At 35.7% G+C, this 27,880-nt stretch overlaps 3 protein-coding genes across 9 annotated transcripts in view; 2 read left to right on the top strand and 1 right to left on the bottom strand.

Moving 5' to 3' along the window:
• The window catches only part of LOC133577587 (hippocalcin-like protein 1), a 132,912-nt gene extending 127,294 nt beyond the window's left edge, over positions 1-5,618 (top strand). The window contains exon 5 of the mRNA XM_061931578.2: positions 45-5,618. Within this exon, the coding sequence (XP_061787562.1) occupies positions 45-142 (98 nt within the window). The 3' untranslated portion in view covers positions 143-5,618. The remainder of the gene's footprint in view (positions 1-44) is intronic.
• Positions 2,064-22,473, bottom strand: LOC133577586 (transmembrane protein 54-like). Of its 2 annotated transcripts, XM_061931577.2 has the most exons (7): positions 22,330-22,473; positions 20,850-21,046; positions 15,162-15,221; positions 12,475-12,666; positions 10,891-11,040; positions 10,472-10,815; positions 2,064-2,921 (listed from the first exon to the last, which is right to left on the bottom strand). In XM_061931577.2, the coding sequence occupies exons 1-6, from the start codon at positions 22,340-22,342 to the stop codon at positions 10,480-10,482; spliced, it is 948 nt and encodes a 315-aa protein (XP_061787561.1). In that variant the 5' UTR covers positions 22,343-22,473; the 3' UTR covers positions 2,064-2,921; positions 10,472-10,479. The 2 variants fall into 2 exon arrangements, with proteins under 2 accessions (XP_061787561.1, XP_061787560.1); XM_061931576.2 differs by lacking the exon at positions 2,064-2,921 and having other exon boundaries at positions 7,831-10,815.
• Positions 22,474-22,911: 438 nt separating this feature from the next.
• LOC133577585 (homeobox-containing protein 1) overlaps positions 22,912-27,880 on the top strand; it is a 30,902-nt gene continuing 25,933 nt past the window's right edge. The window contains exons 1-2 of one of the 6 annotated variants that reach the window (XM_061931572.2): positions 22,912-23,045; positions 24,561-24,682. In XM_061931572.2, the coding sequence (XP_061787556.1) occupies positions 24,601-24,682 (82 nt within the window). In that variant the 5' untranslated portion in view covers positions 22,912-23,045; positions 24,561-24,600. Of the gene's footprint in view, positions 23,046-23,748; positions 24,024-24,075; positions 24,683-27,880 lie in introns of those variants that run through there. The other 5 variants (XM_061931571.2, XM_061931574.2, XM_061931573.2 and 2 more) reach the window with 5 other exon arrangements.

The raw sequence follows: 27,880 nt of genomic DNA, 5'->3' as shown, positions 1-27,880 counted from the left end.
ATGCAATATAAAAAATAGAATGAATCCCATCCCTCTCTCCACAGGGAAGTTGTCCCTGGAGGAGTTCATCAAAGGTGCCAAAAGCGACCCCTCCATCGTTCGGCTACTCCAGTGCGACCCCAGCTCGGCCTCCCAGTTCTGAGCAGTAGCCTCCATGTTGCTACTGCAGCGGCCACTGAAATGCATGATGTTTTTTGTTTTTTTCTTATATCGCTCGTTTCGATTCATACTTAAACGTCGGCAAACGGTGGAAGGATTTAAGTTCCGTGTTATTGATTTTTGTATATTTTCGACATTTCAAAAGGACACGCATATTGATGAGTTCTGCCTCTCTCTGGAACATGAGAGGCGTCTCGTCCAGCACACACACATTTGTGTATATCATGTATATATATATATATATATATGACATTATATGTGTGTATCATTGTGTACACACTCTGGTATTTCCAAGGCAGTATTATGTAGCGTGACCCTATGGGGTTGCAGTGGGCCACTTTGATTTCAATTAATGCTTATACATTTTTAATTTCATTTAATAGGATTATTATAGTTATTTATTATTGTGATGATTATGTTCGTAGAAGTGATATTTACTTTTTTTTTTCATGCTTTGTTTTGTACGTTTTCTGCATTAATGTCATGCTTTTGTGCGTTTTAACTTAGTTTACAGCGACGGAGGGAGACACAATGTCAAGTTAGATATCATGCGTTTGATATAAAAGCATCAGTAGCACACTTTATTTGTGACGCCACGTCCGACCGTGCGTGTGCATGTCGATGTATGGAATGCTCGAGGTTGATTTGAACAGTATTATTATTATATTGATGATCACGTACAGTACGCAGGTGTTAGTTGTTACCCATCCGCACTGCATGAACCCATGAAAAAATGGCGACTAAAGCAAAAGTAATGCACAGTGGTCTCTTTTTGCAGCTTCAATGATTTGTCTTGGTCACTCACTAAGGGCTCGCTCATCACTGGGAACTGGCTTTAACCACCTCCTGGATGAACTGCTTACCAGGGCAGGGAAATGAAGGGACATGTTTCACATGATAATTACAGTCCTGGGTTTTTAAAAAAAATTTTTTTTAAGGAAATAAGGGAGCTTGTTGTGTCGTAATGGCTGCAGCTAATTCAGTGTGGAATAACTACTGTTGACCATCCATTTCCTACCGCTTGTCCCTTTGGGCAAAATCAAGAAAATGTTACAATCAGGGCCACACATGAAGTAATGTTACAAAAATTAAGTCGCAATATTACCAGAAAAAAAACATTTAAAATGTCTTTTTTAAGATCATTAAATGCATTTTATCAAAACAGTCAAAAAATTATTCGAAACAAAGCGTATTCTTACGAGAAAAAAATAGTAATATTGAAAGGTAAAAAAGGTACATGTAAGGGTATTAAATAGGAATACTGAATGCGTGAAAATGTGCTTTTTTTTTTTTTTAATGAAAAGAGGCAAAATATTACAAAAAAATAAGTTGTAATACTGACAGGAAGAGAAGGGGGACATTTTTGAGAATAAAGAGCACATTTTAAAAAATGTGGCAATTATGTTAACAGGGAAAAAAGTAATTTCCTGAGATGTTTCATGATGAAAAAATATATCGCATAGGTTTTATTAGAATAAAGATGCATTTTTTATTTTACAAAAATGGTCAAAATATTTCAAAAAATTAAGTTGTAATTTTTAAATGATTTTAAGGAGACATTTTTGAGGATAAAGAGTAGATTTAAAAAGAATATATATATATATATATATATAATGTGTCATTTATGTCAGTGAAGAAATATTAGCGGGGGGGTTAATAATTTCCCGAGATGTTACATTAGGAAAACATAAATTGCATACATTTTATTGGAATAAAGATGCATTTTTTTATTTTACAAAAATGGTCAAAATATTACAAAAAATAAGTTGTAATATTAAAAGAAAGTTTAAGGAGACATTTTTGGGATTTATGTCAGTGAAGAAATATTAGCAGAGGGCAAAAAAACTAATTTCCAAACAAATTATATTACAAAAAATAAATTGCAAACGTTTTATTTGAATATATTTGCTTTTTTTTTTTTTTTTTTTTTTTTTTTAAGAACAGAGGGCACCTATTACAAAAATTAAGTTGTAGTATTTAAAGGAAGAAAAGGGTGACATTTTTCAGTATAAAGAGTAGATTTAAAAAAAATATGTGGCATTAATGTAATTAAATATTAGCATTACGAAAAATTTAATCGTATACGTTTTATTCGAATAATAAAAGAGGCAAATTGTTACAAAAATTCAGCTGTAATATTACAAGACAGAAAAAGGGGACATTTTTTGAGAATAGAGAGATTTTTTTTTAAATGATCACGTGGTATTTATGTCAGTGAAGATTAGCGGGGGGGAAAAAAACAAATTTCCCGAGATGTTACATTACAAAAAATATATTAGAATGAAGTTGCATTTTTTTTTTCTAAAAAGAGACAAAACATCACAAAAATTAAGTTTTGATATTACAAGAAATAAAAGGGGGCATTTTTGAGAATAAAGAGTAGACTTTTAAAAATGATCTAAAATTGACAACATTTAAATGTAATATAAAATATATACAACTTTTTTCTTCAAACTTTTTGGTTTCATTCGAGTAAATTTAAGCTGTGTCCCAATACTTAAAATTACCATCTTTATTTGTGCACTCATAACTTTATCCTTTTTAAAATGACAACCATTTATTGCAATATTACTGCTTAATTCTTTTAATATTACAAGATTATCATACAAAATATTGGTTCCAAATATGTAATTGTTCTATTGTAAAAAGCAACACTTACAGTAGCTATATCACACTGAAACCTGAATTAGTGAAGTCACGTCCGGTTGATTGCATTGAAGCTTCTTTTGCTTTTGGGGTAGTTGGAACATCACTGCCTCCTGCTGGTAGGATAGGAAACAACATGGATGTAAAGTTTTATTCTCCTTCCAATGAACGGATTTTCTTATGTTGGATCGATTCTTTCAAACTTTTCACCATCCCATCACACTGCAACCTAACATTCCAAAACTTTGTTTTCTGCATGAAAAAAAAAAAAAAAAAATCCATTTATTTGACAATTTGTTCTACTGGACCTGAAAGAGAAATTCTTGTTTTGAATCTGCATGTGTGGACCCTTCTGTCATTTCTGGTTTCTGATTTATTATTTGTTGGTTATCAATAAAAGAAGTACTACGACTAGTCAATGTCTAAGTAGTCTTACCTGAAACAAATGGATAATAAAGGAAAAGTGAGGATTGGGTTACAAAAAATAGGTTAAAATGTATTTCAAATTCTGTAAAAAAATAAAATCTACTTTAGATTTGCAGAAAAAAAATCTAAAATAATGCAAAAATAAACATAATAAAATATAAAAATCGTTTTATAGTCATATTAAAAGAAAAATTGGCACGTTATGAAAATTACGTTTTTGTGACAATTTGGTAAACATTTTATACAAATAAAATTGCAATATTGGAGAAGTAAAAAATAGACTTTTGACAATAAAACCATAATGCCACAAGATACAAGAGTCATATTAGTCAGATTTAAAAATGCTGTAAAAATAAAAATAAAAATAAAAATAGGACTTTTACAAAAGTAAAGTCACAGCATTACGATAAAAAAAAATTATGAAAATAAAACCATGATTAGGTGAGACACAAATATCACTACTATTCATTTAAAAAGGAACAAAAAATAGGTTAAAATGTATTTCAAATTCTGTAAAAAAAAAAAAATCTACTTTAGATTTGCAGAAAAAAAATCTAAAATAATGCAAAAATAAACATAATAAAATATAAAAATCGTTTTATAGTCATATTAAAAGAAAAATTGGCACGTTATGAAAATTACGTTTTTGTGACAATTTGGTAAACATTTTATACAAATAAAATTGCAATATTGGAGAAGTAAAAAATAGACTTTTGACAATAAAACCATAATGCCACAAGATACAAGAGTCATATTAGTCAGATTTAAAAATGCTGTAAAAATAAAAATAAAAATAAAAATAGGACTTTTACAAAAGTAAAGTCACAGCATTACGATAAAAAAAAATTATGAAAATAAAACCATGATTAGGTGAGACACAAATATCACTACTATTCATTTAAAAAGGAACAAAAAATAGGTTAAAATGTATTTCAAATTCTGTAAAAAAAAAAAAATCTACTTTAGATTTGCAGAAAAAAAATCTAAAATAATGCAAAAATAAACATAATAAAATATAAAAATCGTTTTATAGTCATATTAAAAGAAAAATTGGCACGTTATGAAAATTACGTTTTTGTGACAATTTGGTAAACATTTTATACAAATAAAATTGCAATATTGGAGAAGTAAAAAATAGACTTGACAATAAAACCATAATGCCACAATATACAAGAGTCATATTAGTCAGATTTAAAAATGCTGTAAAAATACAAATAAAAATGAAAATAAAAATAGGACTTTTACAAAAGTAAAGTCACAGCATTACGATAAAAAAAAATTATGAAAATAAAACCATGATTAGGTGAGACACAAATATCACTACTATTCATTTAAAAAGGAACAAAAAAAAGTAGACTCAAACATGAAAAAGTACAGTAGCTTCTATTTTTAGGATTTTTTTTTTACATTTACATGTAAAAAAACAGCTAAACAAAAAAAGTATTACATTTATTTTTTCCAATAGTTATTTATGAGAATACATAAATATTTTTCGACATTATTCTATATAGTGAAATTATAAAAAAAAAAATATATTGCCACAAAGCAGGAAATGCATTGATTGGTAGGTTACAAAAAAAAACATTTCAATTATAATTTTTTTACATGTAAATTCCACTTTGGTGACATATCTCAGACAGATTAAGGCTCCCCAAATCAAATTCATGCACGGAAATTAGGCACCAAGAGAAAAAAAACCTTAGGCTGCATTACATAATGATCCCAATTAGATTATGGCAATTAAATTGAATAATATAGTTTGTTTACATGATGGTTATGACTGCAATCATAAGAGATCATCACCGTCACAATAACATGCTTACTCTAGTTCAGGGGTGTCTAAAATGTGACCCAGGGGCCATTTGTGGCCCACAGTTTATTTTTCTAAAAGTACTATTAAAAAAACAAACATAAAACAGTGGAGTTAAAGAGGTGATATGTGTAATGGCAAAATTATTTTTATAGTAATCTTTTCTCTAAACCACAATTTTAGCCTAAATGTTTGCGTAGTGGTTTTCCTGAGCTGCCAGCGCCTGGGTTTTGTCAAAGATAAGACAGTTTTATGGCCTTGATGCATTCTTGGAGCCCACTGGAGATGTCTCCAAACCCCAACATTGTCTGTGAATAGGACAATGTTGCAATTGTTGGGAGTTCACTAATTTATATTGTGTTTGTCTTTTAGTCAAAGGTTACTTTACAAATGGGTTTATTTTGTGATGGTGACTGCCTGGCAAATGTTTCATGGAAACATTCCTAGCTTTGCTCATATTACAATCAAAGTGTGTTTGGCTCATCTTCCTCCCACTCCCAGGATAGAACGTTTCTCCCCAACCACATCCCCTTCTTCTCCCATTTCCCAAAGCAGATATAAACATCTTGAAGACTTATTTGTCCTTTCTCTCTCTTTCTTCCTCTACTTCTTTCTTTCTGTAGCAGCGTAAAACTTTTTTTTTTTTGTAAACTAATTTTACTTGACACCTCAAATAAATACTAAAAGGATCTTAGCTTTCTCTGGATATTTCGTTATTGAATAGGAATTTCAATTAAACTGCCATGCAGGCTGTTTTTTTTCTTTAACGCTGTCATTGCCTAAAAATTTTAATGAATCAAAGTCAATGTTGTCATGAATTATTGACCAATTCAAGGCCCCAATTACTTCGCATCAAATGTTCTACTTTGAAATATTTGTTAGGGAAAATATTGCACATTTTGTGTGTTTCTTTGACAGGATGGGCAAAAAAATAGCTTTTAAAAAATAAATAAAACTTATAATCGACATATAAATCTGAAGGTTGATTTAGAACAGGGGTCGTTAACCTGTCGATCAATATTAGGGAACATTTTTTATTAATATGACATTAGTGACACTCCCACCCGGAGAGTGACCAACAGATCCGTCAACAGGTATTTTAACTCCTGAGCACGCCCCGTATGCCTCGCCTCTCTCTCTAAGTACTAGAGTCCGTGAACATTGCTCCAAAGTACGTATTCTTGTGTTGATTTATTGTACGTACAAAAGTAAACATTGACATGTGCAAAGGCAGTGATATATGATCAAACAAAGCAGCAGCTGAAGAAGGACTTCCACGTTCATCCCCTCTTAATCAAACAGGAAAAACCCGCCAGGTGAACAGCTGATTTTACGACTTCCGGTTCTGGCGTAAGACAACCATGTGACTCGCGTCCCATATGTGACTATAGAATGAACAAATATACTACAGTACTAAAACTATAGTTGCCATAAACAGTTAGCTTCTACAGCAGGGGTGACCAAAGTGTGGCACAGGGGCCATCTGTGGCCCGTGACTTTGTCATTGGTCCTAGGCACATTACAATTATTGTTTTTTAAATACAATACAAAACAGCAAAAATAATGAGAAAACAACTCAATTTAGACATCAGCCAATAATAACACAAAGCTGTGTCTTAAAAAAAAAAACACAAAAATAAAATATGTTACACACATTAATATTCATTCATATACATCCACACATTTTTATATACATATATGTATGTATTTTTAAATCTATATATCTATATCTGTATTTACATATATATAGTTCATCTATATATATATATATATATATATATATGTGTGTATATATATAGATAGATAATCCATATCTATCCATAGCTCTATAAATAACATATATATATATATATATATATATATACACAGTATATATGTGTGTGTGTATATACTGTATATATAGTTATTTATAGAGCTATGGATAGATATGGATTATATATATTCATGTGTATGTATATATATATATATTCATATGTATATATACATATGTCTATATATGTGTGCATATATATATATATATATGTAGTTATTTATATAGCTATGGATAGATATGGATTATATATATAGATGTGTGTGTGTATGTGTATATATATACATAAATACAGTATATATATACATACATAAATACAGTGTATATATATATATATATATATATAGATGTGTGTGTGTATGCTATGGATAGATATGGATTATCTATATTTATATACACAAATATATATATATCTCTATATACACCTACAGATAATCCATAGCTCTATAACGACACACACACACACACACACACACACACACACACACACACACACACACACACACACACACACACACACACACACACACACACACACACACACACACACACACACACACACACACACACACACACACACACACACACACACACACACACACACACACACACACACACACACAATTGTTATGACTGTGACCTTTTTGGGTCTGTGGGACCAAACTTGAGGGTTACCTTAAAGGTTCAAAAACATCAATATATTATATTAGTTTTGAAAAGTAAAATCATCAAAATGGCCGCAGGTGTTAATATTTCAGTGTGCGGCCCTCAGTGGAAAACATTTTGACATCCCTGCTCTCGTTTTTAGCTGTTTGCTAATAATCCTATATTAGTCTCTGTGTGTGAGTGTAACCTGTCCTTCCTGTCAGGTCACTGTCTGCAAATATTACACAACACACAAACACACACACACACACACACACACACACACACACACACACACACACAGAGCACTACAATGAACAAAACAAACAAGATGTATGAATAAAAAATTTATTTTACAAAATGTAATAAATAAAAATACTTGTGCAACTAGTTTTACGGAAAACTAGTTGGCTTTGGCTTCACACAAATGGGCGCACACACACACACACACAAACACACACGCGGGCACATAAACAACAACAGCGGCGATGACACACCTTCACACAATATTAGTCAGGCATAATGACCAGAAACTACCGTACAGCCACCTTGCACACAGGTTTCATATTTCCCCACATTGAAAATGAATTAAACAATCATAAATATCATTGTAGTTTTGCATATTACAAAATATCACTTGCATGTTCCACTTGATTACACACACACTCACATCGTAACACCCAGACCACAACATTAGGTACACCTGCATAGTCTGATGAGAAAAAAGTACCAACCGTTCTGATAAAACTGCTCAGAGTGAGATTTTTAATAGAACTATGTTTATAATTATTTTATTAAGATATTAGCAACACTTCTCAGTATATTTTTGAATCAAAGCGACGAACACCAACGTGCATTTTTAAGAATTGTTGATAAGGTTCAGATGAAATAATTTGATTTAATAATACTGTAATAATAAAAAAGAGGAAGGATTTTTGTATATATTTTGAAAACAATTCTGACAACTGCATAGAGAGAAATGTTCATTTAACAAATTAGCACTTTTTTAAATTGATGACATTCCGATACAAACGCTCAGAGAGCGCAATATTAATTTATAAAGTGAGTATTTATTTAGGAATTTGACAACATTCCGATAAAACTGCTCAGAGAGAGAGTGACAGTTGTTTATCGAGTGAGTTTTTATGGGCATTTTTTAATAACGTTCAAATAAAACTGCTCATAGTACGAGTAGTTTTATCATAATTGGTTACAAACTGTTCAAAGAGTGCAATATTTATTTATCAAGTAAGCATTTTTTATTAAAAAAAATTGTTTTTGAAAACATTCCGATTAAACTTATCAGAGAGTGGGATATTAGGTGAGAATTTTTCCATAAGAATTCCGATAAAAATGCTCAGAGTGCGCGATATTAATTTGTCAAGTATTTTTAATAGGACTTTTTTGATAACAGTGCACAATATTTATCAAGTGAGAATTTTTAAAGGGAACTTTTTGATGGCTTTTTCTATAAAAATGCTTGGAAATCTTAATATATAAATTTTTTTATCGGAATGTTTTGAAAACAATTTAATACAAAAGCTCAGTGAGCGTGATATTAATTTATCAAATATTTTGCAGGAACTTTTTGGTAATGTTCCGATGCAAATGCTCAGTGTGCGCGGTATTTATTTATTAAGTATTTTTATGGGAATTATTTTGATAACATTACGATAAAAAAAATTATTTCATCAAATATTTTCATAGAGGTTTCTTGATAACAGTGCACAATATTTATTTAGTGAGGTTTTTTTCCCATGGGATTTTCTTGATAACTTTCCGATAAAAATGTTCAGCGAGCGCGATATCTATCAAGTGAGTATTTGTGTGGGAATTGTTTGATAACATTCCGATAAAAATGCTCAGCGAGTGCGATATTAATTCATCAAGTATTTTTATTGGAATATTTTGATAACAGCGCACAATATTTATCAAGTGAATTTTTTTTGGGGGGGGGGATTTTCTTGATAATTTTCTGATAAAATGTTCAGCGAGCGCGATATCTATCAAGTGAGTATTTGTGCGGGAATTGTTTGATAACATTCCGATAAAAATGCTCAGCAAGTGCAATAGTAATTCATCAAGTATTTTAATAGGAATATTTTGATAACCGTGCACAATATTTATCAAGTGAGTTTTTGGGGGGGGGGGGGTTTTCTTGATAACTTTCCCGATAAAAATGTTCAGCGAGCGCGATATCTATCAAGTGAGTATTTGTGCGGGAATTGTTTGATAACATTCCGATAAAAATGCTCAGCGAGTGCGATAGTAATTCATCAAGTATTTTTATAGGAATATTTTGATAACAGTGCACAATATTTATCAAGTGAGTTTTTGGGGGTGGGGGAATTTTCTTGATAACTTTCCGACAAAAATGTTCAGAGAGCCCGATATCTAACAAGCGAGTATTTGTATGGGAATTTTTTTTATATTATTCAGATAAAAATGCTCACAGAGCACAATATTTATCTAAGGAGTGTTTTTATCAGAATTGTTTTGACAACATGAATGTTTATCGGAAGGTTTATCGTTTATCCGTTTAAAGAGTGAATTCTCAGCTTGTTGGCGATATCCTTCAGCCCCTGCAGGATTTTCTCGTCGGGTTTGTGGTAGCTAGCCATAGATAAACTATTAGGCCGTTATGATACTAATAACGGCATAATAGTTATGCCGTTATTAGTATCAATTAACAAATGAGGATTTTGCATCGGAACTGTTGATAACATGCATATAAAAATTATTCAAGCATGTTATTCCTTTAACATAATTTGTCATCATTGTTGCGGATTGCGTAGAACTGCAAAAGCGGGTGAAAATGTGAGGAACACCGATTAGTATAAAACGGAACAAAACAACAAACATTTATATTGCACCTTTTGAGAACGTTCTGATAAAACTGCTCTGATAGAGATGAGCAGAGTTACCTAAAGAACTTCAGGTCCACGGTGAAATATCATCTCCATAAGTCCACTTACTTCTTGGACTAAATCCAGAAACTGGATCGGTCTAGAGTCCCTCTCTCCAGTAGGTGGTGCTGTTCAGGCGGCCTCTGTTGGATTCCTTGGCCCTGGTGGGGCGTCTGCGGCCTTTGCCTGCTCGGCTGCTGGCGAGGAGGCTGCCTCTGCGTAGGCGGGAGGCTCCTGTACTGCGTCGGGGGACGTTGAGGGCGCTGTTGCCTCACCTGTTGTGACACCTGCCTCCTGGGCTCGCTAGAACTCCTCGGGGTTTCCGTGTAGCGGTTCGTAGGCGTTTCCGAGTGGTGTCTCGGTTTGGTAACGCGAGACGCGGCCAGTTCCTCAAGCGGCCTCGCGACTCTGATCTACGGAAAATGTTGATTTCAATCGAACTTGGGGGAAAAATGCGCTTCCTTAGTTTAAAAGTGAGACCATCTCACCGCTCGAGCTTCTCTGGGGCGCTTCCTCTGCAGGTAACAACAACAAGGCAGGCCCAGGAAGGACACGCACACGGACAAGCAGCGGGCGCAAAATATCAGCTGGACGATACAGGTGACGATGAGAGGAACCCACAGGATCAAAGTGGTGCTCTGGTAGAGGGTTGGAGATCAGTAAACCAGGAGCTGCTCTTTGTGACAGGAGAGCGCTGCTCTTTTTTGGAGTCACCCCGTAAGTGTTCATTTCTGCTGTTTTTAAAAAATCAACAGCGTAAATGTTCATTTCTTCAGGGTTTTTTTTTTTTTTTTTTAAATCAACCGCATAAATGTTAATTTTTGCTATTTTTTTTTTTAAATCAACCGCATAAATGTTCATTTCTGCTGTTTTTTAAAAATCAACCGTATAAATATTCATTTCAGCAGTTTTTAAAAATCTACCGCATAAATGCTAATTTCAGCTGTTTTTAGGAATCAACTGCATAAATGCTAATTTCAGCTGTTTTTTAAAACTCAACTGCATAAATGTTCATTTCAGCTGTTTTGTTTTTTAAATCAACTGCATAAATGCTCATTTCTGATGGTTTTTTTTTTAAATCAACCGCATAAATGTTCATGTCTGCTGTTTAAAAAAATAATTACCCCTTAATTGTTCATTTCTGCTGTTTTTTAAAAATCAACCACATAAATGTTCATTTTCTGCTGTTTTTTTAAAAATCAACCGCATAAATGTTAATTTCTGCTGTTTTTTTGTTTGTTTTTAAATCAACAGCATAAATGTTAATTTCTGCCGTTTTTAAAAAAGTCAACAACATAAATGTTCATTTCTGCTGTTTTTTTAAATCAACCACATAAATGTTCATTTCTGCTGTTTTAAAAAAATCAACCGCATAAATGTTTATTTTTCCCATTTTTTTTTAAATCAACCGCATAAATGTTAATTTCTGCTGTTTTTTTTTTTTAAATCAACCGCATAAATGTTAATTTCTGCTGTTTCTAAAAAAATCAACCGCATAAATGCTCATTTCTGCTGGTTTTTTTTTTAAATCAACCGCATAAGTGTTCATTAGTGCATCTATGTGAGCTCTCAACAGGAATCAACTACATAAAGGCCATATTTCTGCTCTTTTTAAAAAACCTGTCCAGCTTGCATACATACTAGATATTTGCTGTTTTTAAGAATCAACTGCATAAATGCTAAATGTTTGCGGTTTTTGAGAATCAGCTGCATAAATGCCTAATTTCTGCTCTTTTAAGAAATCAACTGCTTAAATGCTAAATGTTTGCGTTTTTCTTTTAAATAAATTGTATACTGTAAATGCTAGATTTCTGCCCTTTTTAAGAATCACTGCATACATGCTAGATGTTTGCTGTTTTTAGGAATCAACTGCATAGATGCTAGATATGCTCTTTTTAGTAATCAACTGCATATAGGCTAGAGATTTCTACTGTTTTTAGGAATCTAAACAAAAAACTAGAGACAAATCTACAATGTGACAGGAGCGTACTGCTGTTTTTTTTCTACACGCATGCACACAGCGCTCTATTTTGTCAATAACCCAGTGCAAGAGGTCAAAGGTCGTAACTCACATAGATGCGCGTGGGGTCGAAAGGACACTCGTTGGTGATGCTGGAGTAGCCGATGGCGTCGGGGAAGCGGCAGTGCGTCAGGAGGCTGCGCCCACCGTGAATGATGGCCCTCACCACCGACACCAAGAGGCCGACGGCAGCCGCGGCCGCCATGAGGGAGGAAGCCAAGCTCATGATGAAGAGGGACCAGGTCTGCCACACACACATAGCCAAAGCATTAGGTACACCTGCGCAATGTGTGTTTTTAAATGAAATCACTCATCAGGGGATCAAAGCCAAGCCTTTTTATTGTTAGCATTGATGGCTGCATAATTAACTAAAGATATGATAAACAGGTGAGAAGCCAAGTCCCGCCCCCAGTTCAGACAGACAAAAGGTAACCAGGGAGTGGTTTAGAGAGACGAGTTTCACTTATTGGCCTTAGTTTCAACCTGGCTAGTCTCGTCTGAGCAGCTTGACAGCTGACAGCGACGGCCAGGAGCGTTACGCAACCGTTTTGGGTTCATAAGAACCGTATAAGTCACAGGTGTCAAACTCAAGGCTGACGAGCCACATCATTTTATGTGGCCCGCCAAAGACTGGAATTAATATGCTTCAATAAAGTACTTTATCTTTTGCATGTACTGCATATCTTTTGAACTTTAATATGATCTAATCATACAAAAATATACATGCATACTACCGAAACAAACATTTCTGTAAACATTTAAATAAATACTTAAATATCTGCTTGACTGTTTTAGCTATCTATCAAATTGTACACTGCAAAAATGACTATGGATTTTACTGTAAAAAAATAAATAAATAAATAAACCTGGTCGGTCAGTCCCCAGAATATTACCATAAAATCACTGAGGTCCGTTTTTCCATTTACAGCAATATGCTGTATATATATAAAAAAAATATCTGTATTTTTTGGACTCTAAGAAGCATTTCAAATCCTTTTATTTAAAAAAAAAAAAAGATAGTGCACCTTATAACCCGAAGCATGTATTAATTGTGGTTGTGCCTACCCACGTCGAAGCAATTATATTTATGATAAGTGCAACCAGTAGATGGCAATCACACAAAGGAGATACGTGTGGACTGCAGGTTGACTGAAGCCTATCAAGCAAGACCTAAACTTTAATGTTTTATTAAGAATATAGAACATTACACACGGCGCTCAGAAATCTGTCAAAATGTTTTAGCACGACTTTGGTAAGCTACGAAGCCGCACTGCTTGATGGATTGTCGGAGCAATACGGCTACAGTAGTCCGACGTGCTGTGCTGTCCTTCAACATACGAATATTATGGTGTGTGTGTACAAGGACCCCAAAATGGCACCTATTAGGAGACATTATCTGTCGTTTTGTTTCGCAAAATTATGCAAGACCAACTTTTCTTACCTATTGGTTCCTGCTGATGTGTATTTGGGATCTGCATAAGTCCCGGAAGTTTGCGCATGCCATCACCTTAGTCAATAAGCTCCTTCTTTTTCTGGTTTTCTTTTTTTGGGGCGTTCATGCTCTACTTTTGCCATTTCTAACATAAAGTAGTGTACAGTTCTAACTTATATATGTCAGTAGACTCGCAGTGTTTGGTGGTAGCGGGGGTGTATATTGTAGTGTCCCGGAAGAGTTAGTGCTGCAAGGGGTTCTGGGTATTTGTTCTGTTGTGTTTATGTTGTGTTACGGTGCGGATGTTCTCCTGAAATGTGTTTGTCATTCTTGTTTGGTGTGGGTTCACAGCGTGGCGCATATTTGTAACAGTGTTAAAGTTGTTAATACGGCCACCCTCAGTGTGGCCTGTATGGCTGTTGACCAAGTATGCTTGTATTCACTTGTGTGTGTGTGTAAAGTCGTAGATATTATGTTACTGTGCCGGCACGCAAAGGCAAATGGTGCTCTGTATTTCTCCCTATGTACGTGTACACAGCTGCGTTTTAAAAAGTCATACATTTTACTTTTTGAAACCGATACTAATAATTTTGAAACAGATACCGATAATTTCCGATATTACATTTTAAAGCATTTATCGGCCGATAATATCGGCAGTCCGATATTATCGGACATCTCTAATAAGAAGGCCCAATACCATAAAAACATGTATAAACCATAAGAAGAACCTTAAAATTGATCCTGAAACACACGGGAGCTAATGGAGAGATTTTAAAACTGGTGTAACGTGGGCCCGCGTTCTGGAATTTTGGAGTAGTTGTAAAGGTGCAATAACCTTTTTAGGAAGACAAGAAAGAAGGGTATTACAATAATCTATACAACTTGTAATAAAAGCAAGTTTAAGATCTGACAGTTGGAAATCTGGATCATATTTCTGGATTCAACTCTGTTTATATAGCAAGTTTTGTTCCAATCAGACTACATCTATTAAGATATGCATTTTTTTTTTTTAGTTTTTTTCTACTCCTATGACAAACAAGTGTGGCTTGTCCTCAAAAAACTCCTAGTAATTACACACAGCAGATCCGTTATACTAGGTGGGTAGACAAAAATGAACAAAAGAATGCAGTTGGTGGAGGTAATTCAAGGAAGCCGTCAAGCGAAACAATATCACAGAGTGCAGAAAGTGTCAAGAAAGCATTGATGTTATTGGGGAAGAATGGAACCTGCCCCAAATCAGAACCTAGAGAACATTCCTGTTTATGTTCTTTTACAGCTTTCCGTACAATAAAAGAAAGGACACTGACCAGGCTTCTCCTCCCCTTGTTTTTGGACTGGACGATCGCCAGAATGCCCACCACGACTCCCTGCAGGAAAGGAAAAAGACAACATTATGATATCGTAAAAATGTGTTTTATGAACACCTCCCAGAGCACTAAAAAAAGTTCAACAAAACATGACCACGGTTGCAAAAACATTCCCGCAGAAACTGGGCGTGAGTAATGACAGATGCTGACGAACTGCGATGGTTTGAGGACTATAGGTCAAAGCAGGTGCATCACAACATATCATACCAGGGACAGAGACAGACCATTTTTTTCTGTCTTTTAAAATTGTCAATTATAAAATAAGAGTTCGGATAAAATCAATTTTCTTGTCAATAAGGTTGTTTGAATCAAATTAGAAATGCGTAACACAACCCAGACCCCCTTGCAAATATGTAAAAAAAAAAATGGTTCAATGCTCCTTGTAGCACGGGACACTTCAGTGTTTACTCAACACAGACGCCATCAAAAGGTCACATTTATGCATTGACACACAACACCAACATCTAGGAACCAGGACGAGGTGATAGAAGAAAGTAAAAATGTAATCAATCTATTTGTGGCAGCATCGGATAAAAAAAGTTATGTTTGTGTTTCCCTTCTGCATCTCATAGCACATACATGTGGTGCGTTCAAGGACCCTTGATTAAAGTTCGAAGCGAGTGTGGTATCACTAGTTTTTAAAGACAGGGGAGGCTTAACCCCCATTAGATGCACTTATAATTATCATAATGATGCATATTAAGTTTTATCCACTAATGATAATCCGAAGAAACCTTGGACATTACAAGCTGCATGCAAAAAACTCATTGTGTTTTAAAAAACTAGTTTCAACCAAATTAGGGCAATAATTATTTTTAGTGCACATAAACATACAGAGTATGTGGGGCAATGATGTTAGGTTTAGGGTGGGGTGGGGGCCCTTCAGGAGTCTAATAATAATAATAATAATAATAATAATAATTTTGATTAATTGATAGTACAGTTCATATTCCGTACAATTGACCACTAAATGGTAACACCCGAATAAGTTTTTCAACTTGTTTAAGTCGGGGGTCCACATTAATCAATTCATGGTAATGATAATAAGTCATTTTAAAGACCAAAATGGGGGCCACAAACAAAATCCTGTTTAGGGTCTCAAAGTCTGGGTGACGGTAACAACAATGTTTGGATAGGTAATATTTGTGTACATTTTTTAAAAATCTCAACAATTTAAAACATGCTTCAATTAACACCTCTATTCAATTAACTGACGCACTGGGGCTTCCTCCCACCTCCAAAGACATGCACCTGGGGATAAGTTGATTGGCAACACTAAATTGGCCCTAGTGTGTGAATGTGAGTGTGGATGTTGTCTGTCTATCTGTGTTGGCCCTGCGATGAGGTGGCGACTTGTCCAGGGTGTACCCCGCCTTCCGCCCGATTGTTGCTGAGATAGGCTCCAGCGCCCCCCGCGACCCCAAAAGGGAATAAGCGGTAGGAAATGGATGGACTGGGGCGCCCTTCCTACGCAGATTACGCGCTGTGCGTAGGACCCCACGATCCGTGGGGGCCCCGGTTTTGCGTCAATAATAAGTGCATGTCAAATGTAAATTCAAGAATGACAAGGCGCTGCATATGAAATGTTGCCGCAAACATATTCCTCGCCCCTTCCTGCTCTGTCAACGATAAGAATATAATGGCAAAATTCCTAAAGTAAATTCATTGTCCCTCGTAGTGCTGAACTATCCCAAACTCCAATGTGGCAACTTCATGTTTTAATTATGTTAAATTGCTGTTTTTTTCCCCGAACTTATTATTTTTCATTATTTCCCATTTATTTGTTTCAGTTCAAAACATGCAGTAAGTTTGGTTAAAAAAAGTACTGAAATAGGTTGACATAAATATTTTTTTGCAATATAATGTAATGGGGGGGCCTCAAAATACAATTCTGCCTGGGCCCCCAATTTAGCCTGCTGGTCACAGAGTGCATGGTTAACAAAGGCCAATAGTTGCCAGGGTCTCCAACCGGGATGTAACGATATGAAAATGTCATATCACAGTTATCAATATTAACACGCTTTTTTTGAATGTGCCCAAAAAGTACTAATACAAACTTGTAACCAAGTTGTATAAAAAAAAATTCAACAAATAAATAAAATAGTCACACAATATACTTTCTTGGCAGAAAAAATACGTTATATGATAATATTGTTCAGGATATTTACTGTATTTGTATTTAAGTGTTGAAATATTGATGAGCAACCATTTTAATTTGTCAAAGTTTTTGTGTTTTTTTAATTATTAATGAATAATAAAACATGTGTTGGGTGCCTCAGTCCAGTTCATGTGACATCACGCAGACTCACTTCCTGTTGTCATATTCCTTGTAGTATTGATCGACAGTTTGTACTTTTAATGTGCAGGATTTAATATTTTATGTCTTCAGGCAGTAATGCCATGAGTTTATTATATTGGGGAATGTCGTATTTTTAATGGGAGAAAGACGTTAATGTCTCTTGTTTTCATGTTAGCATTTCAGCTAGCCCACGCCAGCTTGTTTCTGACTTTATCAAAGTGTTATCAGTCACGGTTTTACGGTAATTTAAAACAAAAATACTAACCTTGGGCAGTTTTATAGCGGTTTATCGTTACATCCCTAGGTCCTAATTAAAACAGTGGGGTTTTTTTATGTCTGTAGGCAACCCCCTAATATATTTTTACCCCATATCTGCATTTAATGTACAGTATGGCTTGCATCTATGTCTACCCTGTTGCTACAGTACCCAGATATAAGTCAGGCATGATACATTTGTTTACAATTAATGCTGACTGAGCAGTTTTCTCCTTATGTGTCAAAGTCAAGGCCCGCGGGGAATGGATGATCTATGGCCCCCGGGATGATATTTGATTAGTATTAGAACCGGCCCGCAGGCCACAGCCACCTGCTGCTGTTTTGCACGCACCAATACTCCATCAGTGTTGGTCCCAGGGACCCCATCAAGTCATAAAATATGGGGTCCCACAGTAAATTTTTGGGGTCCCACTTTTTTGTAACCGTTTTGAAAACAAATGATAAGTTTAGTTTATTATTTCTTCGGTCAATGGTCAACAAAAACAAACAGTTGTACATAAACAAACAGTTGTACATTCATACATTTTTTTAAATAAATGTTGCAGACCGAAAGGGTTTAGGCTGAAGTTGAACACTTATTGCGCCTAACTCTATAAACAAAATCAAGTACGAGATGAGCTTCCAAAAAAATATGAAATTTCCTTTTCACAACATATTATAAATACACATTGTGCACAACATAAACACTGTTCAATTATATACACAGTAAAGGCATGTGAAATATCCTTGTACACATGTTAAACCTTTGCACCAATTATATACTATATACCAGGGGTCACCAACGCGGTGCCCGCGGGCACCAGGTCGCCCGTAAGGACCAGATGAGTCGCCCGCTGGCCTGTTCTAAAAATAGCTCAAATAGCAGCACTTACCAGTGAGCTGCCTCTATTTTTTAAATTGTATTTATTTACTAGCAAGCTGGTCTCGCTTTGCTCGACATTTTTAATTCTAAGAGAGACAAAACTCAAATAGAATTTGAAAATCCAAGAAAATATTTTAAAGACTTGGTCTTCACTAACTGACAAAGAAACAGATAACAGATTTGGTGTCCAGTTCAAAGTGTGACATGATTTATTTAAAAATTTGAGAGTTGACTTTTGTATTTTACATGAGTTATTATTTGTACAAACATGGTGCAAAGTAATTCATGATTTGTTAAAAAAATTTAGTGGCTAGCTAGTTAAAATGGGATATTGTGATTTCATTGTGATCATTTGAAAATGTTCAAGTTGAAAAATGTGCACTTAGAGAAAATATAAAAATAAAGTGTTGCATATTGATATTTATCTGTTTCTATATGTATTTATCGTGAGAAATCATTAAGATGATCAGTGTTTCCGCATAGATAAATATCAATTATTAATAATAACAGAGTTAAAGGTAAATTGAGCAAACTGGCTATTTCTGGCAATTTATTTAAGTGTGTATCAAACTGGTAGCCCCTGCGATGAGGTGGAGACTTGTCCAGGGTGTACCCCGCCTTCTGCCCGATTGGAGCTGAGATAGGCTCCAGCGCCCCCCGCGACCCCAAAGGGAATAAGCGGTAGAAAATGGATGGATGGAAACTGGTAGCCCTTCGCATTAATCAGTACCCAAGAAGTAGCTCTTGGTTTCAAAAAGGTTGGTGACCCCTGCTTTAAACAAACAAATATACTTCCATTATATTTATATCCCACATTTAGTTTGTAATTAACATTGATAATAGTATTAACTACTGTGTTGATTCAAGAGTGATATATTTTTCCAAGACATTGGTCTTAAAGTTTTTTTTTTTTTAAATGTGTGAATGGAACTGGAACATTTTAAGGAATCATCCTTAAAATGGGGCAGCACGGTGGAAGAGGGGTTAGTGCGTCTGCCTCACAATACGAAGGTGCTGAGTAGTCTGGGGTTCAATCCCAGGCTCGGGATCTTTCTGTGAGGAGTTTGCATGTTCTCCCCGTGACTGCGTGGGTTCCCCCCGGGTACTCCGGCTTCCTCCCATCTCCAAAGACATGCACCTGGGGATAGGTTGATTGGCAACACTAAAATTGGCCCTAGTGTGTGAATGTTGTCTGTCTATCTGTGTTGGCCCTGCGATGAGGTGGCGACTTGTCCAGGGTGTACCCCGCCTTCCGCCCAATTGGAGCTGAGATAGGCTCCAGCGCCCCCCCGCGACCCCGAAGGGAATAAACGGTAGAAAATGGATGGATGGATGGATCCTTAAAATGTTCCAGTTCCATTCATACATTTACTATTTATTTATTTATTTACTTACATTAATAAATGTATGCGTTATGTTATATCTCACATTCTTTATTGTGTTTTGGAAAAAGGTTGTCATAAACATTACTTGATTCATTAAAAAAATAATACAAAAAAAACAAAAAATTTGATGCATATGTAAATATATTGAGTTATAAACATTCATTCACTTTTTTTTTTCCTTTATGGATCTGAACTTTACCGCTGCCGGTATTTTTTTCTACATTTTTATTGTAATATTTTCAGAATGTGTTTGTTCTATTTTTGGCCAAAGTAAGAGGAAAAAAAAAAACAATCTGAAGTTTTATTAATTTTTTTGTTTTAATGTCATGATTTTAATAATCCGGCCCGCGAGTGCACACATTTTCCTCCATGTGGCCCCTGAGCTAAAATGAGTTCGACACCCCTGCATCGGTTCTACGACCATGCGGTCATAGAGAGTTACATTTTCATGCACCCCAAATCATTAACGTCTTGACTACTTTAACGCGACGTCTCCTATAGTGCAGTTGGTAAGGTTGTATTTCTCCTCATCCCTGTGAGAATCCTGCGTGCGACCGAAGCGTTAAGGAGTAGGACTATCCAGGGCTGGCTGCAGTGTGCTTAAACAACCACCAGATGGCATCTGCGAGCAGATAATATTGTATTGTCCCTTTTTCTTTGAACTTTTTAGGGCTTATCAGGTCGGTAGTGCATTCTTCACTCATGCTTTAAGGCCAAAAATAACCCAGACCCACTGTAAGTAGAGCTAGAGTACATCCTGGCACATTTCTGTGGCGGCATTGAAAACAGAGTGATCCTGTACTCACCATTAGGCCGGATGTGAACGCCACCACGTTGGAGATGGCGTACTCCATGGCCCTGGCCTGCTTGTGCAGGTTGATGTGGCGCAGCACCACGCCGTGCACCAGCGCTCCCAGCATGAAGTTGACGTGGCCCACCAGCACCATGCTGAGACCCATCTTCATCAGGGCCCTGGGGTCCTCCAGGCTGGCGCAACACACTCCTGGAGAGAGGACGGCGGTTCTCTTTAGACCGCGTTACGTCACAAACAAGCTCGTCCAGGTTCAACGGCCCCGCTGTCGCATCGATCGGAGACACGGGAGTCGGGTCAAGCACACAGCGGAGATGATGCCGCCATTAATCATTAATGAGCCGCAGACAAAATGGCTCTGAAATGCACATTTCAACTACTAAAGGGGAATAAAACATGTTAAATAATATCAAATACCGTATTTTTCGGACGATAAGTCGCAGTTTTTTTCATAGTTTGGCCGGGCTCCAGTGCAACTTATATATGTTTTTTTCCGTCTTTATTATGCATTTTCGACAGGTGCGACTTATACTCAGGTGCGACTTATACTCCGAAAAATACGGTAGTATTTAATAAATAACCAATATTAAATATTTAAACAATAAATACATGTTTGATACAATCTCCCACCCAAACTCATTCAGTACACCTAAAAAGTTGTCTTACCTTGAAAAAAAGAAATAATGTCATCCATGAGTCCTGTTATTTCTTGTTTCGTTCAAATATTTGAGCAATGTTCCATTACATGGACAAACAATTGAAATGTAAACACTAGAAAAGGCGTCAAAATACCACAAAAGAGGAGAAATGTAATCTTAGAGAAAAAGGTCATTTCAAACATTTGTACGCACGTACAACACTTAAGACCTTCAGTATATCAGCATGTGGAATTAAATTATGGAATGGATTAAGCAAAGGAATCAAACAATGTACTAATATGATCCACTTCAAACCTAAAAGTGTTTACAAAGTACAAAGAAGAAGAACCATGATAAACATTCTGAATTTATTTCATCCATCCATTCATTTTCTAGATAATCCTATTTATCTCACCATATGAAATATAACTTACTTCACTACTTTATTTATGTTTAATATTATTTATGGAGTATATTGTGAATAAATTGAGAACAGGAAGTATTAGCAACAGCTGCGTAAAGGAAAAAAGGGCTAGGATTAAATAAGCTCTGCTTCTTCCTACTCCTTTTCGAACATGTTGAATAGAGAAACTGGAAATTGTGATGTACAATGTTGTATGCATGCATGTTCCAAATAAACACAAACTCAACTCAAATGTGATTGTTCTGTATTACTTACAAATGGGCTAAATATCACTACAAAAGTGGTTCATCTTGGTGTAGGCACTTTTAAACTATGTTTGCACATAGCCACACCCAAACAAACTTTTACATGCACACACACAAAATTACATACAGGTTTAAATGATTAGAAAATAAAGTATGTGCGTTTATTACCTGTTCTGGCCATCCTTTTTTTTTTTTTTAGGTCACCATGCGTTTATATTGACCCTCTCGAGTGTAAAGTGTCATTAGAAAGAGCTCATGACCTCTCCACGTCCAACTTAAAACAAAGTCTCACACGCCAGGCAGCACAGCATGTCGAAGGGCACGATTTTCAAAATAAAACGCATTGTGCTTTAAATCATGAATGGAGTTTATTTTGAGCGCCGGAATGTCACGTTTGAGCTTGATTTTTTATAATATATGTGTGAGCCAATATTTTTATTTTTTTTCAAAAGCCTTCTTAACGTTTCATCAACTCAAAAATACGAGAAATATCAAGAAGTAGGCTATTGTTGTGTAGAATTCAACACAATGGAGCGGTTTAAACGAGTCAATTCTACAAAGGTTGCGTTATAAAAACTAGTGTAGGGTTAATCGAGATTATAAATTGGGTTTTATCTACCAGAATATTTTAAACCCATACGGGACAGTGACATTTGTATAGGCAAGGAGCGGTCTGAGCTTTTATTTTGAAGGCAACACTACCAATTCGTCATTGTCTGTCTAATTAAGTCGCAGGTAAGCGCAGGTGCACTTGTTGACGCCTGCCTTTTATCCATCCATCCATTTTCTACCGCTTGTCCCTTTTGGGGTTGCTGGAGCCTATCTCAGCTGCATTCAGGCGGAAGGCGGCACACACCCTGGACAAGTCGCCACCTCATCACAGGGTTAGGACAGACAACATTCACATTCACACACTAGGGCCAATTTAGTGTTGCCAATCAACCTATCACCTCTTTTAATGGGGATTAAAAAAAACAAGCATTCAGAAGAGGTTCAGTTTGCAAAAAAAAAAAAATGAGATGAGGAAATTATTTGTCCGAAGTAACATTTGTGTGTCGACGTTTGTTATGGTTGTACTACTTCCGGTAAGAAAGCGGACCACAAACACGCTAATATGATCATTGCTTAACCTTGTGCCGTTTGTTCATGTTATTGTAGCCTATAATTAAATACAATTAAAAAGAGTAATATGATGTAGAAATATTTAAAGCGACACAAATTTGAGATACAACACGCAGTCGAGGAAACTATTGTATAAAATACGAGCAGTGTTTGGTGCCATCATGTGGACGAATGCGGTATTGCAAAAAGTATGTACTTTTTTTATTTTATTTTTATTTTTATTTTTTGTGTGTAATTATTTATGTTCTTAATCAATGCATCGATGCACGTAGTCATTGTGCATGTTTACAACAGATCTGTTTAAATTAATTAGATGATGTAGACATGCACCTAAGTAATAGCACTCTATAGTTGCATGGTGCTTTATTATATTAGTACAGTATATGTTTGCATAATTACTTATTTTAGGTGTTTTCGTTGTTGTTGTTTTTTGTTCCAATGTTATGTTTACATCAGAACCGGAAGTGGCAACAATACAGACGTTCTTGACGGCAGTGCCGTCGGGTGAGGGGGGGTCATAAATTGAGACTCCTTGGCTTGCACTGTACAGTAATATATTTGCATACTGTATTGCTGCATAGCTCAAAGACAATATGACCCAGCGGTGGGTGCTCCTTGTCCGGCAGTAAAAAAAAAAAAGAGAAGGTCCTGGGTCACGGGCACTTTGTTGACACTTTCTACCGCCCTCTTGTCTTCGTCCAGCCGGCTGCAGCTGCCCGTCCACAGCCGCCAAGAGGGAGGTAAGAGACGGCTTCTGCCGCGGGACCATCCCGGTGCTAGTTAGCGATGAGCTAGCCTAATTTAGCCGGTCCCTAACTCGCCAGTAACAACCACCATTTTCAGCCACAACATGGATATACATTATTTATGCTTATATTTACCTGTAGTTGTGAACTATACTTGGGTAATACTTTCTTTTAACACACAATTTTGCAAGTTTTCGGTAAGTTAGCCAAGACTAGACAGTCGATGCGGCGTCAACCATAACACGGTGGTTTCCGGTGTCTTTCAAAATACAACTACACTTGAATTTGTACGTGGAAACAATCGACTAATAATGGCTTTTATTCTGAAGCCAAGGGAAACGAGTTCCGGGTTTTATCTTGACTACAATGTCTGCCTTAATGGTTAACGGAGCAGGCTCTAGGGAACCAGCCGGAGTTAGCGGGGTTAGCTTAGCCCGAGTAGCCCTCCGGCGAGTCATCTTCAGCTGTCAGTCTGCCAGCATGCTAACAGCCGCTTAACCACCGCAAACACACTGCGGCTGTCTCCGTTAGACTTCCAAACCGAGCCACCGAGCCGTCCAGCCGCTGAGCCATGCGACAGTGGTGTGTCCCCGTTGCGACCCGCAGCACGGAGCCACTCCCGGGGCGCCTCTCCCTGTCGCCCCCTCCGCCAGGTAAGCTAGCGGGCTGGGGGGGTTGCTGGTTCAATGCCAACCCAATTGTACTCGTACTAACTCACTTAATCTCTATCTGTGACTGTCTACTAACATGCAGAATTTAATGAATTACTGTAGACAAGTGATGAAATATTAACTTTTGGTTAAGTTTTTGCTGTTATGTAATAGGCTGGTCTCATTGTTTTGAGCTCAAGATGCTGTCAAAGGAAGTGTTTCAGTGCAGACTTTTATCTGTTTTTTCTTTCTTTCAGTCTAATAATAATAATCCTTTTAACGTAGCGTTCTGAGAGATGTTTCTACTATCTTGGTTACCTTTTAAGTTTTTGAGACAAAACAATAAAACAGGTCTCCATGTGATGCACTACAAGCTGCATCTATTTAATTTCCATTTAATTTTTTATTTATCTCCTTCATTGATGTGCATCTTTGATCAATAAACCTCATCAACTAAACACACATTTACACACCAATGCCTGAGAAGGAACAGGATGAAGAAAATCTTATATTTTCCTGCCCCCTTCAACATAATACGTAGTCTTACTTAATGGATAGCATACAAACCAAACAAATGCATCCAAATATAATGAAAACTACTAAAAAAACACAAGTGCAAACCGAACCAAAAAAAAGTAATGTACACCTCACGGGATGATACAAAACAAACACAAAACCAGACCAAAAAATAAGTAAAATAATAAATATAAAGCAAAATTTACACTTATGGCTGTCCATATGATCTTATTGTTCTGTCTTTATATATTTTTTTCAATTGGAATATATTTTACAGTCTTTTATCTCATTGTAAAGAGAATTTCATAGTTTAACCCCCACCACTAGACTTTGACTTAGACTTAGACTTCCTTTTTATTGTCATTAAAATTTGAACTTTACAGTACAAATAAGAACGCAATTTCGTTACATAAGCTCATGGTAGTGCAGGATAAAAAAGCAATAAGGTGCATATATAAATAAATAAATAGGTTACTGTACAGATAAATATATTGCACTTTTTCACATGCGTCCACATTTATGGATGTATGTTATATTGTCTTTTTTATTCCAGCGAGTTAATCCATTTTGTTACACATCTGTTTTAAAGTTGTCCTTGAATTCTGATGTTTGAAATTACCTTTTCTTCTATGCTCTTCATTCTCAGAAGTGATGACAAACATTTTTTGTAAATTTGCTGGTAATGTTGTACTTTTAGCCTTAAACATAACACATAATGTCTGTAACTTTACTTGCTACTGTAGTTTCAATAAAGCAGAATTAATAAATAATATGTTAGTGTGTTCTAGATAATCTACTTTATGAATAGACCTTATTAGCTCGTTTCTGTAGTTGATACAATGCCTTTATGTTACTCTTATATGTGTTCCCCCACACTTCCACACAGTAGCTGATATATGGCCATATAAGTGCACAATACAATATACGCATCTATAATAAAGCATACTATTTCACTTTAATGTGGTTACACTTTGTGCATTTAGATGAATTATATAAGTACTGCAAGTATGAATATTGTAAATATTTTCTCACTGGCATTAATCAAAGGTGGACGCTTTCCCTCCCCTTTAACTTATTTTTGTTTAGGATTGTCTTAACTTTCTTGTAGCCTCCTTCTGCACTGCTTTTAAAAATCCCTAAAAGGACAAACTCTTTTCCTGTTCAAAGCAATATGTAAATGTTCTTTGCTTGAATTTTTTTTTTTCCTGGTCTCAAACTAAGCCCCCTAAAATAGAGCAGCAGTTCTCAAACATGTTTCACCAAGTACACTTGGCTCTCCATGTACCACCATACTGATCAACATTAAAATTCCGTAGTGTAGTAGGCCTAAGTATTCATGAAAAACAAGGCAGAGGTTTTGTATAACAAGCATATTTAATGTTTTTGGCCACTGTAACATTACACATAATGCACAAACATCATCAAGAATGATACTCCATATACAGTACATATTTACAGACTTCTTTGGCTACCACTGTTTGAGAATCACGGAAATAAATTGATAGATCATAATAATCCCCTTTCTTAAAGGGTAACTGCACATTTTAATGGCACATCATTCACAATCCTTATGTAAGACAAGAACACATATGTTTTTCTTTTTTGTATGCATTCTAAGTCATAAAATACAACAAGTACGAGGTGGCTAACAATGCAGTTATAGGCCGTACACTATTCCGCCCATAAATCCTAAAAAAACATCCCAAAACCGCCAACCATATAGTGATTAATGTTAATCAAGTTTTAACGATATTGTTATTATAAGCGCTAACGCAGACAATCTACTTTTAGCGGCACATTGATCACAGAGCGCTATATTGGCATTATGAGCTGGGAGGTGCGCTCTCACCTCTCAGTTGGTTAAAAAAAAATCATGCCTCTCAACTAAATAGTAAAGGATGTGGCCATAAAACGAGAAGTTGGTCAACTTTGACATCCAATTTGGACCCGGAGACGGAGAGAAAGACACCAATATACACTCGTTTGCGGCAACTTTTTTTAAAAACCTATTGTGAGAAGTATGATTAATTCTTCATCTAAACAGGAAGATATAAGCATCCCAGTGAGAACAGACATTGTGCAGTAAGTGATTGTTTTATTACGTTTGTAGTTTGTATATCTTTTTTTAGCACTTAGCAAATAATGCTAATTGATGCTTATGTTTCAATAAAGCTGCATCTGTTTTGCACACAGCTTCTAAAACCTGTAGCTCATCCTTCTTATATTCAGACTAAAAAATATAAGTTTCTGAATCATACTTTGTCCCAATGAAGTCTTTGTTGTCTCTCATAAAGTCTGCCATGATTCGTAGTAGTAATTGTTGAAGGACAAAGCAAACATTGTGATGCGTGTGTGAAATTAGTGTATTATGAATGTGCCTGTTACTACATCATACATACACTGACAGTGTGTATATAAAACAGTGATGGAGGCTAGAAAGCATAAAAAAAGAAAAACATGTGTTCTTGTCTTACATAAGTGTCATACAAAATTCCCCCCCAAAAAGTGCAGTTCCCCTTTAATTGGTTCTTAAACAGGGTTCGTAAATTGAAAAGTTTGTATAGTGAAGCACTTGTGATTAAGGGTTATACAAAAATACTTTGATTGATTGAATTTGATGGAACAATGGGTTCCAGGCTTGACAAAAGTCCATAATTTAGTTAAGGTTTGTACAATTTGAACACG

The sequence above is a fragment of the Nerophis lumbriciformis genome, linkage group LG37 (assembly GCF_033978685.3).
Source record: "Nerophis lumbriciformis linkage group LG37, RoL_Nlum_v2.1, whole genome shotgun sequence".
NCBI lineage: Eukaryota > Metazoa > Chordata > Actinopteri > Syngnathiformes > Syngnathidae > Nerophis > Nerophis lumbriciformis.
The sequence above is the reverse complement of the archived record's forward strand: the minus strand, read 5'-3'. Positions and strand labels throughout refer to the sequence as shown.

Excerpts from the sequence above, each read along its gene's own strand:
- LOC133577586 (XM_061931577.2), bottom strand. Across the intron at positions 11,041-12,474 it reads TCGACCCCACGCGCATCTAT|AGCACCACTTTGATCCTGTG; the intron begins GTGAGTTACGAC and ends ACCCTCTACCAG. Across the intron at positions 10,816-10,890 it reads GCCCCAGAGAAGCTCGAGCG|ATCAGAGTCGCGAGGCCGCT; the intron begins GTGAGATGGTCT and ends CATTTTCCGTAG.